Source organism: Engystomops pustulosus, chromosome 5 (genome assembly GCF_040894005.1).
Source record: "Engystomops pustulosus chromosome 5, aEngPut4.maternal, whole genome shotgun sequence".
NCBI classification, from domain to species: domain Eukaryota; kingdom Metazoa; phylum Chordata; class Amphibia; order Anura; family Leptodactylidae; genus Engystomops; species Engystomops pustulosus.
In genome coordinates this window covers 144,947,661-144,967,446 of record NC_092415.1, presented here as the reverse complement: position 1 = coordinate 144,967,446, position 19,786 = coordinate 144,947,661, and the positions used below count along the sequence as shown (strand labels likewise).

The window sequence follows — 19,786 nt, the reverse complement described above, 5'->3', positions numbered from 1 at the left end:
TCCTTTCCTTGTACCTGTCGGAGACCTGCCAGGTTGTGGACGAGGCCTCTTCTCCCTGCTAGCCAGTGACCGCAGACGAGCACAAGGCCACACCAGGGCTCCGGGTTCCTCCAAGCCACAAAAAAGGCGAGACTCTGGGGTGGGATATTGCACCTCATGCAGTAAAATGGCTAGAAGGCAAATGAGGCCAGAGTTGCAGAGCAGGTATTGTGCAGGTAATTGTAAAAAGTGATAAACTGTCCATATTGTTTCACTAGACTTGCAAGATGGCATAGTGCCAGGTACTAGTGATACCACATGATGCGCTTTACCGCCGGGGAACACGTAGAACTATTAGCGGATTTCTAGTCCTACTTCTTGTCCGGATGTATAGCAACAACCGCACGGACAATGTGAATGATGACAGGAGAGCGGTAACGCAGAGAACTGGATGAGAATCCGAGGGACAGACGGAAGGAAGGCGCTGAGGTAAGGGCAGGGCGGGAGCCGCTCCGTGAGAGGGAGGAGCCAGGGCGCGGGGGGCGTGTCAGGTACTAGTGTCTGGAGCTCAGTGATGTGTGTGCCCGGGAGGGGATGCTGCTCCGGGGGAGACCTCTGTATGTGCCGGTGCCTGGACGCCTGATCTCGCCAGTACACAGCGCCGGGCACGGAGGACAGCCCTGCACATGGCTACCGGTGTCACGCAGCTCTCCTCCCGTGACCAGGGCTGCTGCATGTAGTTGCCTTCCCCACTGCAGCTCCGCCGTCACCGGATCACAGGATGGGGGGAAACCTCGGCTGTCACCGGTCCATCCCCAAGGACCCCTCCGACCTGTGTCAGAAAAACCGCAAGTTTAGCGCTGCGTGTAACTTCAGCAACATCCTGGTGAGTCAGGAGAGGCTGAACATCAACACTGCCACCGAGGAGGAGCTCATGACCCTGCCCGGGGTGACCAGGCAGGTGGCACAGAACATTGTGGAGTACAGAGAGTACATTGGGGGATTCAAGAAAGTGGAGGACTTGGCTCTGGTCAGTGGGGTGGGGGCGGCCAAACTGGAGCAGGTCAAGTTTGAGATATGCGTCAGTAGTAAGAGTGGCTCTGCCCAGCACTCGCCCAATTCCCTGAGGAAGGACATGGACTATGGGCACCATAGTGGGCACCTTTCTGCTACCAGGATCAACATAAACGCTGCAACTGCCTCCCAACTGATGAACCTCAGAGGGTTAACGGAGGAGATGGCGCAGGATGTCATTACCTATCGCGCTCAGCATGGGCCACTGAAAAGCATCGAGGACTTGGCCAAGGTGGACTCTATCACCGTTGCCTTTCTGGATAAAGTAAGGCATCAGGTCTATGTACAGAGGTCTAGGCCACCGTCCACACATACCAATGGAGGCTTACACTTCATGGCCAAACCTCATCCCAGTCCAACCTCTCTAAGCCTACAGAGTGAAGACCTAGACTTCCCACCTGGAGGGCCCACTCAGCTCATATCTACCAGACCTGCTGTAGAAGTCTTTGGTGGGGTGAGGGAAGGGAAACCTGTACTCAGGTTGGCAACGTGGAATCTTCAAAACTGTAGTTTGGACAAGGCCAGCAATCCTGGGGTGAGGGAGGTGGTGTGCATGACCATTCTGGAGAACTGGTAAGTTGTGAATGGAACAAGATTTTAGGTCACATTCTAAGTCTCTGATGTCTAAGTTATGTAAATATCCTTACATGACCCCGTTTTCAGAGGGATTATGGAAGGAATTTAACTTGACGTTCTCATCAGTCTGATGTCAATATAGATAGATATGTTTAACGGGAATCCTGTAAATGTACTGGAAACTGTTCTGTAATATCCATCCAAGTATATGTGCAGATTTGTATATAGGTGTAAGAACGGTAAGACCTTGTCTCTTCTGTTAAGCACAACAGCATGAAACTTTGGGTTTGGTTGAATAGTTTATCATTTTGTATTGGGATGAAGGATGAAATGGACAGAACACAGCACTCCAGTCAGTAGAAGAAGATTATTGTCACGTCTATGCAGTGTTGCCATCGTACATTTCATATTTCACTTGTCAGTGCCACATGTCTAGTGGATATCTTCTGTGATGTGTTAAGAAATGTCAGTGCCGCTCTTATTTATGGGCTCCTAGTGTGCCTCTTTAGGAGAAGATATTGTCTTTTTATTTAGGCACCTAGGAGGTCATCCATGCTGTGAATCTCATGGCAAGACTTCATGTATTATAAATGTTCCAGTCACCAATTATTAGTACACTGTTGAGTTGTAGGATTTAAAGTTCTAGTATACAGTTTAAAAGGAAGCCTATGCACAAGATAGGTCCTTTAGATTTCAACTTAAGTTGGAACTGGTATATCCTATAATTGTAGCTCCAGACAAAATTTCTTATTTAGATTTTCAAAGTTTGTGCTTTCCTGCAAAAGAAGATTATCAATAAAGCTTCATTAGACATATTCCAGTTGATAACTGTGTAGAACTAAAGTAAAGCACCCAGAAAGCTTCAGAAGTCACAGTGGACAGAGGTCCAACTGTAAATTGAGTGTCCTTAAGTTGGGGACTACATGTACTTGAATTATGGCCTGCTCCATGCAAACATGTAATGGAATTTGTAGCCAAAGTTATGTATGTGTTTCTAGAAATGTTTTCTGTTACTGACCAGCAGTGCGTTTACTGTAAACTACACACATGGGAAAAGTCAGGATTTATTCAACCAACTCTACCCGACAAAAAACTCTCCCACAAAAAATAGCATTATCAACTGCACAACTTTTCCCCTGTGTAATAGAGTAGCCAAGGTAATGTTGAGGATGCACTTTTCTGTAAGCTGTTTTCGTTAGGGAATGAAAATATGCAGTAATCTTTGTTTATATTGCATTCCAAAAAGTATTATGCAAATGATATTGTTTACCAAATTACCTAATTGGTCAATGCAGATGACAGAATAAATTTGTAACTCTCACCCATTTTATTGGACATTGCCGCCAATGACAGCAGTTGGGACTAGAAAACTGACATATTTTCGATGATATATGTGGCGTTTTAGTTTCTATCCAGTCAGCGGTTCTTCTTTTTTGTTCAGGGTGTGTTCACACATGGCAGTAATGCTGCCTTTGCAAACTCAGGAATACACAGCACACTGGGCTACGGAGCGGTACGGCGACGCACGTGTGCTGCACCATACCACTCCCATACAGCGCCGTGAAGCCATAGAAGTGTATGGGGGACGTATATACCCCGGCCGTATATACGTCCCCTATACGTTCGTGTGCATGTAGTCTAAGAGCTATGTAATTCGGTAAATCTCCTCAGCTGTTCTGATGCGTTTGAAAACGTATTTGTTACTGCCACTTGTGAACACACCCTCAAGGATGAAAGTGGTCAGTCAGAAACTTTACATACTTTGCAGAGGTCATTTTCACACCTTCATTGATCCCTAAGGGTGAAGACACACATGGCGTTTTTAGGCCGTTTTTGGGCCATTTTTAGTTAGTGCGTTTTCAGATCGTTAAAAACGCGTGCGTTTTTGACAGGTTTGAGCAATTATCTTAATTCAAAAAACGCGTGCGTTTTTCAAAAATGCATGCGTTTTTTAACGATCTGAAAACTAAAAACGGCCTAAAAACGCCATGTGTGTCTTCACCCTAAAGGGGCCTACCAGCTTTCTCCTCATTGCAGCCTTGATGAGACATGGTGCCTGTCCTCCAACTATTTACTGATTCGCCGAAGCAGCTTCGGCTATAAAGTTTAAAAAGTGTTTAAACCGCGATACAGCAGTTTAGGACACTAATGAAAGTAAGCTCCGGCACCAGCTCACCCTGAGCTGGTGCTGTATATGCATCTTACACCTACCACCTCAAGTGGTAGGTTTCCTTTAATTAGTCTTCAATTGTATATGGGATATTACAACTGTCTCTGCTCCACAAGTTTGTGGAGGTTTCTACACCTTGGCCATCACAGGAATCCAGAGGCACAAGCAGCTTTACATGCATGTCAGCTTCGTTGTAATGGATTTTGGACATCCGCTCTCGAAGGCCTCATGCAACCGAACGTTTGTCTGTCAGAAACCTTTCTCGTTATACCTTTATCTGTCTTTGCTTGGGGTCAACAACAATCTCTTGAAAGTACAATTATCACGCTTAAAGGTGAGGCAATTGGAGCCATTTTTCTTATATGCAAATTAGTTTTCCTGACTTGTGTCTTCAGGCTCTGACTCTTCTCCTCTCCCAGGCTGCTGGTGAACCATGCCCCTTATTTTGACTGACCGCTCTGTGTCTCTTCAAATCTCTTCTCTTCCTCCTCGTACTTGGGGACCCTCTGCTAATATTCAGATGAATATCATTGCAAGTCCTTTAGCCTTCTAACAAAAACTGTACACCATTTATGTGATCATATGAAATCACGGCAGCTGCATGGCGGATAGAGAGGAGTAGATGTCCATGGACTTCATATGGTCAGATACATACATGGGGTACAGTTTGCTATTGTTAAGAGGCTATTACTAAGAGGCTTAGATTGTCACCCTGGTGACTGCTGAATATTAATGAGATGTGACGAGTAGATGGGAGAGGCCAACTGAGCAGGACACTCCCCCCTCTGATGCCAGGTAATATAAGATAAAAGGTGATTTATGTGAATGTAAGTGAAACAATTTTTAGCTAAAAGAAGGGTGTCAGTTATTAGAGCTCTATAGGAACCTGTCACTGACTGTATATGTGCAAATGTGGTGACAGGTTCCCTTTTAAGTTATTGTGAAATATGTAATTTCATTCCTTTTCAAAGGCACGTGACCCCTCTCAGCAACACATCCATTTTTGTTCACATTTACTAGAAACTTGTCACCTGCTGTACAATGTGGAACGTCCTTCTCAAATAAGTGTCCTTTAATTGGAAAGACAAACTAGGTATTAGGGGTGTATAAGATTGATTTCAGTTTTCCACAATACCATTTGAGTTTGATTGAAATACAAAAAATGTAAACTTTAAAAATTTGTATAATGAAATGTTTTAAAATCTATTAAAACCTAATACAACCTATATAAATATGGTATCTCTGTGATCGATCTGACCCAAACGATAAACTAAATGTGTACTTTTGAGCGAACTGTTAATAACGGAGCTCAAAACACAATAGTACAACTGTGTGATTTTTATTTATTTATTTTTTTTCCCACCAACTCCGTACATAACTTGGGATATTAAATACGGACACTAGGAATTCCAATTTGTTACTCATAAAACAAGCCCTTGCGAATACAGAAAAGTAAAAAATATTAGCTTTTTATGAAGAGGAGCAAAAAAATACGAAAAACAAAACACGTCGTCGGGAAGGTTTCTATTTGCTATCATAAAAAATTATTCTGAAGACCTCTAAAAATATGCTATATTCCATTTAACGCCTTTTGGTTATAATTGCACACTAAAGAAATCTTATTTTAAGGTTTAAATCTGACCGTAGATAAGCTAATTGGATATCTTCTCTAACCTACGCCATTCTCGAATCATCATAAGCGAGCCTCCTACAAAATTTACAGTTTTTTTTTTTTTTTTTTTTTTTTTTTTTCTTTTTCCTTCCATGATCACTTTTGTCAGTATAAGGGTAACTGAATTTAGCAGAATGGCTGCAGGATTTGCAGCATTAGTAATACTACAGCCATTTTAAAAGCCTCAGAAAACACCAGCAATCTGCTTGTTTCTGATGAATATTCTGCCACAATTTTGCAGTTGTGGGTCAGAGCTCAGTTTGCATTGCAAAGGTTGATTTCCGCACTGTAATCCTCAGGATTAAGTGACCTGTCACTTTGCCGAGGTTGAAAAATCTGTAGCTAAAAGATTGTTATTGGCTAAAAAGCTAATAAATGCTGCTAAAGTTAACACACATGTGCATAGTACATTGTTTATTTGCTGTGTGTTTTCCTAAATCACTTCTGATGTGAGACTGGAATACTACACGGGCAACCTGTGAGTGACCTGAAATTTAACACTGATCTAATTCAGTAAATAAGATGGCATGTCACTGAGCTACTAAACTTTCTCACTGCCTGTTTTAGTTTTTTAGAAGCCTGGTGTCTGTAGATGGATAAAGACGAGTTGTGATGACTGTAGGCTGTATAGATTTCAATGGTTTCTCCTGGGGCAGCATTTGTTCAAACAGGTAAACATTGCAATTGGACCTGTAGCCATCACTGAACTCTGATCAGATGCTGCACATTGGCATCACCGTGATTGGCCGTGGTGGTTATTGGGAGCTTGAAGTATGCAGAGACTGGTGGGAACCAGTGCCGTGGCAAGGGATCACACAGATGTTGTATTAAGTGATTGGCTTATTTTAAAATGTTTTTTTATCCAGTTACCCAACAATTTATGTACAAGCCCATCCACATAACGGCAAAAATGACGTTCCAGGCTTTTGCAGCATTTACTTGTCCAACAGCCAAAATGAACAAGGAGATTCTACTCGGTATTATGCGGTATTAATAACTTGGATGTTCCTATTACCCGGCATATGACTTTCAGCTTTGCTAGTAGATTCTAACGGCAGCAGACGAGAAGAGGATGGTTCGTGACTGACAGTCTCTCTGTTTGGAATCTGTGGAATCAAAGTACTGAACAATGGCAAGCCTTGTTTGCATGCAGAGGAGGAGGAAAGCATTCTGCAATCTTTAGGGCCGCTTGGGAACCTTATGAGGACAGTTCGGTTCTGGTCAGAAATGTACATTTGTGTGAATTTGCTATTCCATGAGGCCCTCGATTGCATGCATTCGATTGCATCACTTAATGATGATTTAATAAAAGATATATCTTGAAGTTTGTATGGGGTTGTATGTCAGATTAAGGCTGCATTCACATGGCAGTTTAGGGCACGTATGTATGGCCGCATGGAGCGATACAGTGTCGCCCCTCCTCATCTCCATCGCAGCGAACGTATGCCCACTCTGCTACGGCTCAGGTCTGAAAACAGCTTTTAAGACTACTGGAAGTTAGTTTTCCAAACATTATGGTAATTCTTGTACATAATTTTTATAAATGTCCATAAGACAGTAATACTGGAGAACTGCATCTCTGCTCCCATTCACATGAATGAATTGGTGGCAGCCAGTACAACCGATTAAGGCAGGGTCCATGTGACTTCACCGATCACCTAATTACTTCTTATAAGGATAAGTTATCATTGTGACAGTTGCTTGGGTAGGCAGACAACCCCTTTTACCCCCTGGCGTTTTTTTTTTTTTTTTTTTTTTTTCCCATTTCCATTTTTCACTCTCCACCTTCAAAAATCTAACTTTTTTATTTTAACTTTTCTGAGTAACACATTGCACTTCATAGTGATGGTATTGAATATCCCATGTGCCTTCCGGGAAGCAGGAAAAAAAAATTCCAAATGCTGGGGAAAAAATGCATTTGCATTTTCTTGTGCAACAAATTCAATAAAAAGTGATCAAAAAGTCGTACAGTCCTAAAAATGGTATTGAAAACTCCATCAAAAGTCGCACAAAGTGACTATACAAATTTGGTATCCCCGTGATCATACTGACCCAAAGAATAAAGTCGACATGTCATTTGGGGCGGACAATGAAAGCCGTAAAATCCAAGCCCACAAGAAAACCCTGCAAATGCATGTTTTCACCATTTTTACTGCATTTGGAATTTTTTCCACGGCCTGGAATAATAAATACCATCACTATGAAGTGCCATTTGTTAAGCAGAAAACAAGCCGTCACAGAGCTCTTTGGATGTAAAAATAAAAAAGGAGATTTTTGAAGGTGGGAAATGGGGAAAAAAAAGGCCAGGTTGTTGAGGGGTTAAACAATGGGGTATTGCATCCCAAATATGTTACTGCATTTCTTGCGGGGTCTAGTTGGGTCCACGCTGAGCTTTTTACCGCCCTACTATCTAAGGGGCTCAGCCAATGTGACATGGCACCTGAAATCTTTGACAGCAATCCGCCCTCTAAAAGCCATAGATCCCACTTCACTTCTGCATTCTGTATTATTGCATTCTAGAGAAACTGGGTAATGCATTTACTACTTTAACCCCTTCTAAAAATAAAAATTTAGGTCCCAATGCAAGGTTATTTTGGAAAAAGATCTTCACTTACATGAGCCAATGTAAATACTTTCTATGATGGTAAAAAGCTCAATATAAATTTTAATTCTTTGGGTGGTGTAGTTTCCAAAAGAGGATCATTTAAAGGGGAGTTCAGTTCTCGTAGCTCAGGAACTTTTCAAATAAGCAATGGCACATAAAAGCAACGTCTTCAATGGCTTCTTCCATTCTGTGCTCTGCCGTGGCCCCATCAAGTAGATTCCAAATGGGGTATTGCCTTACTTGTAAGAAACTGTTCAACAAAATCTCATTTTTCATTTTATCCCGGATGACTGTGTAAATTTTAGGTATAAATAATTTTATTGTCACAATTTAAAAATTCCAAATAGAACCTTCATTTTGTTAATTCTTGTGAGGTGCTTAAATGGTTAGCCAGCTTACCAATGGCTGTTTTGGGCAAATGGGGCAATTTGTGGGTATATTTGCTGGCCAGGTATCTGTGAAATGTATGTATAAGAACTTGTCTGTACATAAGTTAGTGTTGTGTGTTTTTAATTTGCCTAATGGGTGCCATCATTTTTCCGGAGCCTCTGATGCATATCTGTAGACACTGCCAAGTATAAATAAGGCAATTCTATTGTAATTTCTCATACTTTTAACCATTCCTTAAATACTTTTATATACAGGCGGTCCCCTACTTAAGGACACCCGACTTACAGACAACCCATAGTTACAGACGGACCCCTCTGCCCACTGTGACCTCTGGTGAAGCTCTCTGGATGCTTTAAAATAGTCCCAGATTGCAATAATCAGCTTAAAATTGTCTGTAATGAAGCTTTATTGATAATTCTTGGTCCTATTACAGCAAAAAAATTTGAAACTCCAATTGTCACTGGGGCAAAAAAAAAAAATTGTCGGGAACTACAATGATAAAATATACAGTTTCGACTTACATACAAATTCAACTTAAGAACAAACCTACAGTCCCTATCTTGTACGTAACCCGGGGACTGCCTGTATTGAAAAAAAAAAAAACCAAACAAACAAAGCAAAATGCCAACAGTCAGACGTTTTGTCTATTGCTGCTGAGTCAATGCTGCTTATCAGTGCTGACTTGTGCTCTGGTAACTCTCCCTGGCATTTTTGCAGCTAAGCAGAACAAAAAGATTGATAATGCAGAAGAAATTCCACCCCAACAGTGATATCTCTGAAGTTATAAGGATCCTAGGAACCAACAAGACTATGGGAAGTTCAGAAGATTGTTGTGTAGCAAAAGACCTGATGTTCCAATTGGTTATATCCTAGAAAAAGCTCCCAAAGGAACTCCTATAGATGTGGAGAGATCGGCAGAAGAAAGCAATGATGCATGTCTTCCTCTCACAAGTAATAAATAGATCCACCAAAACCACTGTTTTAGGTTGGGCTCATGAGGTTTCCCCCAGATAGTACTATACTACATCTGTATAAGTACCGTATATACTCGAGTATAAGCTGACCCAAGTATAAGCCGAAGCCCCTAATTTTACCACAAAAACCTGGGAAAACCTATTGACTCGAGTATAAGCCGAGGGTGGGAAATGCATTGATCACAGCCTCCCCAGTATATAGCCTGCCGGACCCTGCCCCATAGTATATAGCAAGCACCTGCCCCTCAGTATATAGCCTGCCAGCCCATATCCCCCAGTATATAGCCAGCCCCCTGCCCCAGTATGTAGCCAGCAGTGGGGGAAGCCAGAAAGGTTAGTTTTGATATATTTTTTTTACTCAAGTATAAGCAGAGTTTGGGTTTTTTAGCACATTTTTTTTGCTGAAAAACTAGGCTTATACTAGAGTATATATGGTAATTGTTGCAGAATTTTATAAATATATATTGCGAAAGTTAATTACATTATCACTTTTATTAAATGAAATCTACTTTTTCCCCTGGTGGTAAATTTAACTATTAACGCTGCTGGGTAGAACAAAGCTGTGAATATATGTTTATTAGGAGCTTTGCTCTTGTAGATAACTTTTATTTATATGCAAACAAATCTCAAGGGGTGGGGGGGACACGAGCATTGGCTGAGCCCCTCCGAGCTGCAGTGTCACTGGCAATAATATTCCTTCTTGTGAAAAAAAAATCCAAATGTAGTGAAAATATACATTTGCACCATTTTTTCTTGTGGGCTTAGATTTTACGGCTTTCACTGTGTGCCCCAAATGACATGTCTATTTTATTCTTTGGGTTGCTGTGACACAAGGATACAAAATTTGTATGTTTTCTACATTTGCAAAAATGTAAATCTCCTGTACAAAAAAATAAATAAAACTTTTTCATACTTTGGTGCATGGAGCTGTATGTGGTGTCATTTTATGCGATTTTTGATGTTTTTAATGTTACCATTTTAAGGACTGTATGGAGTTTTGATCACTTTTTATAGAATTTTTTTTTTCCAAATGGCATTTTCGACTTTGGGCACAATTTTCCGTTACTGTGTTAAACACCGCATTTTTTTTTTTTTTTTTTTTGTATATATCAGTTCTAGGGAAGGGGGTGATTTGATATTTTTAAGGTAATTTTAAGGGTTTTTTTATGTAAATTTTGTATGTAGATAGTTTCCAGGCACCAATAGGAGGTGCAAAGTACAACTAGACAATCTTTTACTACAATAGAGTTATCATCCAGCATCAGACACTGCTATACCTGGTGCAGTGTAAGATTATTTAGTCTCTGCACTGACTTACCTTACAACACTTCCGTTAAATCTGCCCTTTTGTGTACTATACATTTGCGTATACTGAAATTTCATTCATCACACAGCAGCACTGGGCAGCTGAAGGAAGTGGCTGATTTAAACAAGTATTTTACAGAAAAGTGACTTGTCATAACCATTAGGTAACCAATAAGTGCATAATAGCACAAGAAAAGAAAAAAGGTTGTTTCAACGCACATGGAATGTGGTCTCTATGCAGAAGGAAAATAAATCTAAGGTGATGTGGTCACTCCCTATTAACAGAATAATAAGGCTGGACACTTGGGCTGTTCTTGCTATAAAGATAAAAGGTCATTATTGTGCCTCACCTTAGAAAAATAACCAACAGTAAAAGTTCAAAGACCTTTTAGACTTCCCAAGCAGTATCCCTTTATAAAAGCATGGCTAGGTGCTAACAATAATGATACTGTAGGAGAAAGTATGAAATGTAATATGTAACAGGGCTGATGTATCTGGCATCTACCATATTGATTGTAAGTGTTTCATGCACTCAGTATGTTCATTTATTGCCTACAATTTTTCTGAAATTTAACTTGAAAGTTGAAACCTATATTAGAAAACCCAAAACTCTTATTGAAAAACCCCAAATTCATTATCTTAGAAAATTAGAAAAATTAACGCAAAACACCTGCAAAGGTTTCCTAAGCATTTTAAGCGGCCCTTTAGTCTGGTTCATTAGGCGACACAATCATGGGGAAGACAGCTTTCCAGAAGGCAGTCATTGACACACTCCACAAGCACGGTAAGCTTCAACAGGCCATTACAAAATAAGATTGCTGTTCAGAGAGCTATATTTACGCATATTAAAGGAGAGTTGAGTGGAAGGAAAGTGTGGTGGAAAAAGATTCACAAGCAACCAAGTTAACGCAGCCTTGATAGGATTGTTAAGAAACGGCCGTTCAGAAATTTGGAGGAGATTTGCATGAAATGAACTGCTGCTGAAGTCGGTGCTTCAAGAGCCACCATACAATGACTTAGCCGAGACATGGGCTACAAGGATTGTATTCCATGTGTCTAGCCACCCCTGACCAATAGACAACGCCAGAAGCATCTTACCTTGGCCAAGGAGAAATAGAACTGCACTGTTGCTCAGTGGTTCAAGGTGGTGTGTTCAGATTAAAGTAAATTTTGCATTTGAAAATCAAGGTCCCAGAGTCTGGAGGAAGAGTGGAGAGGCACAATCCAAGCTACTTGATGTCTAGTGGGAAGTTTCCACCGCCAGTGATAATTTTTGGGAACCATGTCATCTGTTGGGGCATGTCCACTGTGTTTTATCAAGACCAAAATTCAACTAAAATTTTAGAGCACTTCATGTTTTCCAGCAGCATCAGTCTACACTGGCAAAAGTACCAATATCTGGCTTAAAGGCTTTTTCCCCTGAACAAAAGTTAGGACCTATCCAGTGGATAGTGTATCACTAAATCCATTTAATATTGAACACTGCAGCTCATTTTTTAAATATGATTTTGGCACATGGAGACCATTTACACATGACACCTAGCAGATGTGGATCTTATTATACACTGTGGAATACATTCAAAGGTTTACTCATCACTCATGTCTTCAGACGCTCCGATATATAACCTGTAATATACACTCACCGGCCACTTTATTAGGTACACCATGCTAGTAACAGGTTGGACCCCCTTTTGCCTTCATAACTGCCTCAATTCTTCGTGGCATAGATTCAACAAGGTGCTGGAAGCATTCCGCAGAGATTTTGGTCCATATTGACGTGATGGCATCACACAGTTTCCGCAGATTTGTCGGCTGCACATCCATGATGCAAATCTCCCGTTCCACCACATCCCAAAGATGCTCTATTGGATTGAGATCTGGTGACTGTGGAGGCCATTTGAGTACAGTGAACTCATTGTCATGTTCAAGAAACCAGTCTGAGATGATTCCAGCTTTATGACATGGCGCATTATCCTGCTGAAAGTAGCCATCAGATGTTGGGTACATTGTGGTCATAAAGGGATGGACATGGTCAGCAACAATACTCAGGTAGGCTGTGGCGTGCAACTATGCTCAATTGGTACCAAGGGGCCCAAAGAGTGCCAAGAAAATATTCCCCACACCATGACGACACCACCACCACCAGCCTGAACCGTTGATACAAGGCAGGATGGATCCATGCTTTCATGTTGTTGACGCCAAATTCTGACCCTACCATCCGAATGTCGCAGCAGAAATCGAGACTCGTCAGACCAGGCAACGTTTTTCCAATCTTCTACTGTCCAATTTCGATGAGCTTGTGCAAATTGTAGCCTCAGTTTCCTGTTCTTAGCTGAAAGGAGTGGCACCCAGTGTGGTCTTCTGCTGCTGTAGCCCATCTGCCTCAAAGTTCTACGTACTGTGCGTTCAGAGATGCTCTTCTGCCTACCTTGGTTGTAATGGGTGGCAATTTGAGTCACTGTTGCCTTTCTATCAGCTTGAACCAGTCTGCCCATTCTCCTCTGGCATCAACAAGGCATTTCCGCCCACAGAACTGCCGTTCACGGGATGTTTTTTTCTTTTTCGGACCATTCTCTGTAAACCCTAGAGATGGTTGTGCTTGAAAATCCCAGTAGATCAGCAGTTTCTGAAATACTCAGACCAGCCCTTCTGGCACCAACAACCATGCCACATTCAAAGGCACTTGAATCACCTTTCTTCCCCATACTGATGCTCGGTTTGAACTGCAGGAGATTGTCTTGACCATGTCTACATGCCGCCATGTGATTGGCTGATTAGAAATTAATTGTTAACAAGCAGTTGGACAGGTGTACCTAATAAAGTGGCCGGTGAGTGTAGATCACACTATCATATAATGCAAATGTGGTTATATTGTCTCTAGACCACTATATTGGTATTATTATTTAGTAAAATTAGTATACTCAAAATAAGGGAATGCTTTGGGGTACAGTGCTACCTCACATTTCAGTGCCCCTAGGCTATAATGTGTTAAATGTACAAACGTCCAGCCAAGAATAATGAACTCGTTACATACCTGTATTACGAAAGCGTGTGAACTGTGGGGAATTGCTCCGTCAGACACTAGTTAGCAGTGCAGGAAGCAGGGACACGTGCAGGTTATTGTCCAAATTTGGGTTTTTTTTTCGCACTCTGTGTTCAAACAACTTATATTCAGCCTCGGCATAGGCATTCACAAAAACAAATCCTGCTTGTCTGAGTACTGTCTAATATAATAGTAGGTCCCTATGTATATGTGCACCTGGTTGCCAGGCACCCGCTCAGTTACCTTTGCTGTGTGAGCACAGTCCAATCTTCAGCTCTCCAGGTAGTGCCTCACCTACTGCTTCTGGCCTGGAGTCTATATCAGGCTCTAACGAGTCCTGTGTCCCGCACCTGTGGGCTATACAGAAACCCAGGACCGAAGCCCGGATGGAGTAGGCATCCCACTACCAGCCTACCACTACCTCGTAATAAGCAGGCCCAGTTTGGACATTACAAAGGTGTCTATGCTAGCTAGGCCAACATAGACCAAACAGACTATTCCTGCTTACTAGATGTCTGCATTAACCGTTACTGCAGAAAAATCCAGGGCTTTTACCATGCACCCTTCATCTGCCTGTTGGTTCTCCCAAGCAACACCTCTTACTGTCTCACTCTATATGTAATATATAATTTATGTATTTATTTTTATAACCCCTTCCCGCACCATGATGTACCGTTACGTCAAAGCGATTGCTTTTGCCGTGCAATTTCTGCAGGAGCTCGGCTATGTGAGAAATCCACAATAACAGCTAGGATTGCCATACTTGCAATCGTGGCTGTTTAGTGCTAGCTGTAGCTCTTAGGTTCCTTGGGATAGTAAATAACTGCTCTTGGCTACAACAATAGAATGGGTTAACAAAAAATATTTTATATGCATCTATAGACTCTTTCAGTGACTGTTTGCGTGGTCAGCAGTCTCAAGTTTCATTTTCCCACAGATGTTTATAAAATTACAGCTGGTCTCTGATCGGTTTCCATAAGCAACTGGAACAGTTTTACCTCAGACATTTCTGGTAAAAATCCCCTATGTATCCCTATGCATCTTTCCTCACACATAAGTTTTCTTATACTCATTGCCTGTAGTAGCCAATCAAAGCTCAGAGCTCATATGAATGACCTGTGGCAAAATAGCAACCAATCACTGCTCAGCTTCCAACTGCCACAGCAGCAGCAGACAATGGCTTCTGTATACGGTGGTTAATAAATGGGTTTTGGAAAGCGTGGAGTAAAAAATTCTGGCTCAAAACCTGATCTATGACGTTTCTTGAGTCACAGGAAACAACTGTGCATAATTTGATTGTAAACGCAACAATTCAGATTTCTTTAGCGGACATGCACACATCCAGCTTTATATATTAGATTTGGACATATAGGGGCTTATTTTTTCCGAGATTAGATGCACTTCACAAATAGTTAATTTTAGTGGCTCATTAGATTATTGTTGAGATTTTATTAACTTTTGAATGTATGGAGGAAAAGAAAACCAGGAATTCTGTTTTCCTTTTTTGGTGCTGTACACCGTGCCATAAAAATAATATGGGATAATAAAAAATTATTCTACAGATAACTACAATTACGGTGATACCTCATTTATATAGTTTTTACTTATGTTTACAATTTTACTGACGGCGGTCCCCTACTTAAGAACACTCGACTTTCGGACAACCTCTACTTACAAACTTACCTCTGGCAATTGGTCAATTATAAAATATACAGTTCAGATTTGTGTACAAATTCAGCTTAAGAACAAACCGGCAGAACAAACCTACAGAACATATCTTGTACGTAACCCATGGACTGCCTGTATAGAAACCTAGAAAAAACTTGGAACAGCCTAGAAAAAAATTACAGGATGTGTAAAAAGTGAAGCCAATATAAAGCAGACATTTGGTAAGTGTTAGTTATAAGGTTATTTGGGGGCTATGGCTATCTACCTGAAAAGGAGGTCATTTAGAACTGCCAAAATGGCATATTTTTAGAAAGTTTTGGCCAATTTTTTCTGATAACTAAACGCAAAAGATACAATCCCTATTTTTCAACTGATTTGAAGTACAATGCATGACAAGAAAATAAATTCCAAATCCCTTGGATATGTTAGTGTTCCAAAGTTTTATAACCCCCTTATAGCAGTGATGGCGAACCATTTATAGATCGAGTGCCCAAAATGAGACCCAAAACACACTAGCTTTTCCCAAAGTGGCAACACGGCGATTTAGGCAGTAACAAACTTATTGCTACTAGAATCTTTGAGCTCAAATCTGACCCTGTCCACGACTTCTCACTCTTCGTACAGGACCAAGCAGCACAGGATGGTCACTTTAAAATAGCAGGGCACTACTTGGACTGCCAGAGACTGCAGGAAGATGCCATATCTGGCAAACTCTGAGACAGCCTGTGTGCCCCCAGAGAGGTCTCTGAGTGCCATCTCTGGCACCAGTGCCATAGGTTCGCCACCACTGCCTTATAGTGACAGGGCAGATCTAAAACAAATCCGGCTTGGTCCTGAAGCCCTTAAATGGCTTGATCCATTTGATTTGATACTTTTTAAAATTTTTGTTGGGAACAAACTATGTCTATTTAGAGGGGACATGCCAGGGCAATTTAGGATACTAAACCACCCACAGGTCCTTATGGACCTTTAGTGACACAAACTGCCCTGTTTGAGGTTATCTTTATACTTGCCCATACATAGGTCTGATAAGGCACATCAAACTCCTCTCTGGTGTTCCCGGCATCTGCACACTAATTCCAAGAAACTGTAGCAGTACACCCAACCATTAAACATTTAATGTGCCTTAAATAATTTTTCAAAATATTTGCTTTTGCCTTGTTTAGCAGTTGATGTGTGTAGCTTTTCCCTGTTTTTCTCGGTAAAATCCCTACTAAAAGACAAACTGTGGTATATTGATATATTAGTTTGTAAACAAATGTCCAGGAATTAAAATGGCTAACAAATTAGCTCCAGGCAATCTCTGTTTTTATGTCCATCTAATTGGCAAAAAAAATATTTATTCTAACAAATAAACCAGAAAAAAAACAGTGAAATATATTTTCAGGCGGCTCAATAAATGCTATAGTGACTTTAATCAATAGTTCTAGACAAAAGTCAGTTGATCATTTTAAATCATTAACTTTTTACATGAACAGATGGGTTCTGCTTACCACATATTTACATTAGATATAGGGGAATATGTGTCTATGGTTTCTCGGACAATACACGACTGTAAGCAAACATTCCTTATCTGCCTGTTATACATTAGATTCTCCATATAACTGAATAGTTTTCCTGTATTTTGCTCAACTATATTGACTTTTTTTCTTTAATAGCATATTGCGGAAAATCCCAATATTGTTATGGCAGTCTCTTTTAGAGGTGCATATTCTGTACCTAAAAAGATGGCTTCTTTGGGGATTGATGTAAAGATGTAATATGAAAATATTAATGCAGCATTGTAAAAGTTTTTTGTTGAAAGAGAGATCCACATAGTCTTATCAGCATTGGAACATTTTGTACGCTGATTCCTAAAATGTATATTCCCACTATAACCAGCATCGAATCGTAGGGGATTTGCAACCTATTTGAAACTGCAAAAAGTGTTACACCATCATATAACTTTTATAATAATTTACACCAACAGTAATTGTAATGTCTTTATGGAGCTGCTTCTTTTATGGAAGTAAGTAATGTAATAAAACTTGCAAGTTCAGGCATGTAATGCAGAGTTATGGCTGCTTGAGATTCTATAACCTTCTAACTTCATTGGAGTGCTTCTTCCTTGGATCCTTCATATGTGACCAACACGCATCTTGAAGCCAGGTTCTTTTGACAATGGATATTTATCCAGAGGTAGGATGCATGCCTGAAAGTGCTGCTCTTTCTCTACTATTGCTCCTCATTTAAGAAATGTAACGGTTGCTTGAGAAAACTCTCTAGGAAACATTCTTAATTTGTTTTGACCATTGAGCACATGCTTGGCCCCCCAGAATATTTTAAGACCATGATTCTAAATTCTATTGATCTCTACCTCAGTGTTGTTTCTAATCTGGAACAAGGATCTCACCATGCTCTGACAAGACCCAAGGTCACAGTCTCTTCTCACTTGAAAAAGGAATCCTTTGTGATTCCAAAACTCGTTGTACCGATAAAAAGTATTTTTTAATGATTATTCTGAATTCATTTGACTACCAGAGTGCACCGCAGTGACAACCACCCTATTACCTCATGATACACAAGACAGTCCTATCTTTTCAGACAGTGTAATAACCGTAAGGCTATATTCACACTGCTGCAAGGGGGACGTATATACAGCCGACGTATATACGGCCGATATACGCCCCCAATAGACGGCAATGGGTGCATGGCGCCCTATGAGAGTGGTACGGTGCGGCAACGTACCGCTCCGTACCCGGGAAAAAGATGGGACATGTCCTATCTTTTCCCGTATTACGGCACTGTGCGCCATACATCCCTATGGAGAGGGGCGGGGATGAGCAGCGCTCACCACCTCCTCCTACTTTCCCCGCGGGCTGCCGTCTGCCCACCGTGTTACGGTACGGTACGGGCGGGCAACGGCAGTGTGAATATAGCCTAAAACTGGATTTTTTCATTAATATCACTTCTGGTAAAAAGTAAATCAGAAACTGAGAAACAATCCCTTCCTCCCTCCTTCCTTCCTTCCTTCCTTCCTTTTTGTGGTCTTTTTTTCTAAAAAGAAGAAAAGCATAATTGCAGTGTACTGCATGTTACCTGAACACGTCTTTGTAGTTTGTACACTGGTGCTCAGTTACATGCATTAGGACACATTTAGTATTTTGTACATTATTGAATTAAAATTCCTATCCTAATGGGCACCTACAGCTCCATTAGAGTCTATGAGCCCATGACTCACCACAAATTACAGTATATCTGTAGCTTTCAGTATAGGAGATTTTTTTTCTTCTCCATCTCGTTATTTACTACTCAAAATAAAAATAATTGATCTTTCTACATCTGCTTGTCTGTAAGTACAAATATGTTATTCTTTTTGTGATGCTCAGGTTCTCATGTAAAGAACTGTTTAGCATAAGTATAGTGTATGCACATATGTTGTAAGTGTATTCTTTGGAGAGTTATTCTCTTTAAATACATAATATAATACATAAATATTCTCCAGTCATGAGAGCATTATGGAGTGCAAGTGATAAAGAAATTTCGGAGCAGGATGGAGAACCGCTGTGCACTTTGTAGGACATCAGAAAAGATATTTGTTTCACCGAAGAATTAAGATTGTCTGTGAAATGTTTGCTGCAGAGATGATTTTATTGATTTTCAACCTTGTCACCAGCCTGGCATAGCTGCTACCCTGTACATTTCCCCGATATCTAGTTATAATAATATATTATTGCTTGTCCTTATGTTTTGCTTTATTTTGATTATTTCTGTAATGCGCCATAATGTAGTCCTACTGCGAGCAGTCAAGCAGAACAGATGGGTGTATGCGCCAGGGAAGAGCAGGAGAGATATGCTTCTGGCATCTAGAGGTGAATGTATTATTTAGAGATGTAGGTTTGTGACGCTTGTGTTTTGTCCGTGGTTTTCCTGTCAGCTAAGCCCCTTAGGCTTTTCTGTTTTCAGCTTGCAGTAGGTCACATGTTTTTGGCCGTCACAGGAGATGTTAGAGCAGCTTTTCCCTTCTCTCCTCTGACTGATCACAGTAATTGTCGGTCAATGAACTCCAAGACGCCCAGGTCGGGGAACGCTTGCACTGGCATTTTACTGTACGCTTACTGACCCAGGGTAATAAATTGATAGTTATTAGATCTAAAAACTGTATTAAAGCCATAAATATTTTTATTCCATTTGTTTTTATGTGTTCTTCATTGTACGGTTTCCTTACAATCTGACCTTGCATTTCTGACTTAATCTTTAGAGATTCTCTAAATAATGGTGAATAGTATGCAAACAGCCTGTGGGGTTAGTAAGCTTTGCATCACAGGTAAAACCTTCTAACCCTGAGAAT

General features: G+C 40.8%; 1 protein-coding gene across 1 annotated transcript in view; it reads left to right on the top strand.

Moving 5' to 3' along the window:
- Positions 1-517: 517 nt before the first annotated feature.
- The window catches only part of EEPD1 (endonuclease/exonuclease/phosphatase family domain containing 1), an 83,788-nt gene continuing 64,519 nt past the window's right edge, over positions 518-19,786 (top strand). The window contains exon 1 of the mRNA XM_072153312.1: positions 518-1,626. Within this exon, the coding sequence (XP_072009413.1) occupies positions 761-1,626 (866 nt within the window). The 5' untranslated portion in view covers positions 518-760. The remainder of the gene's footprint in view (positions 1,627-19,786) is intronic.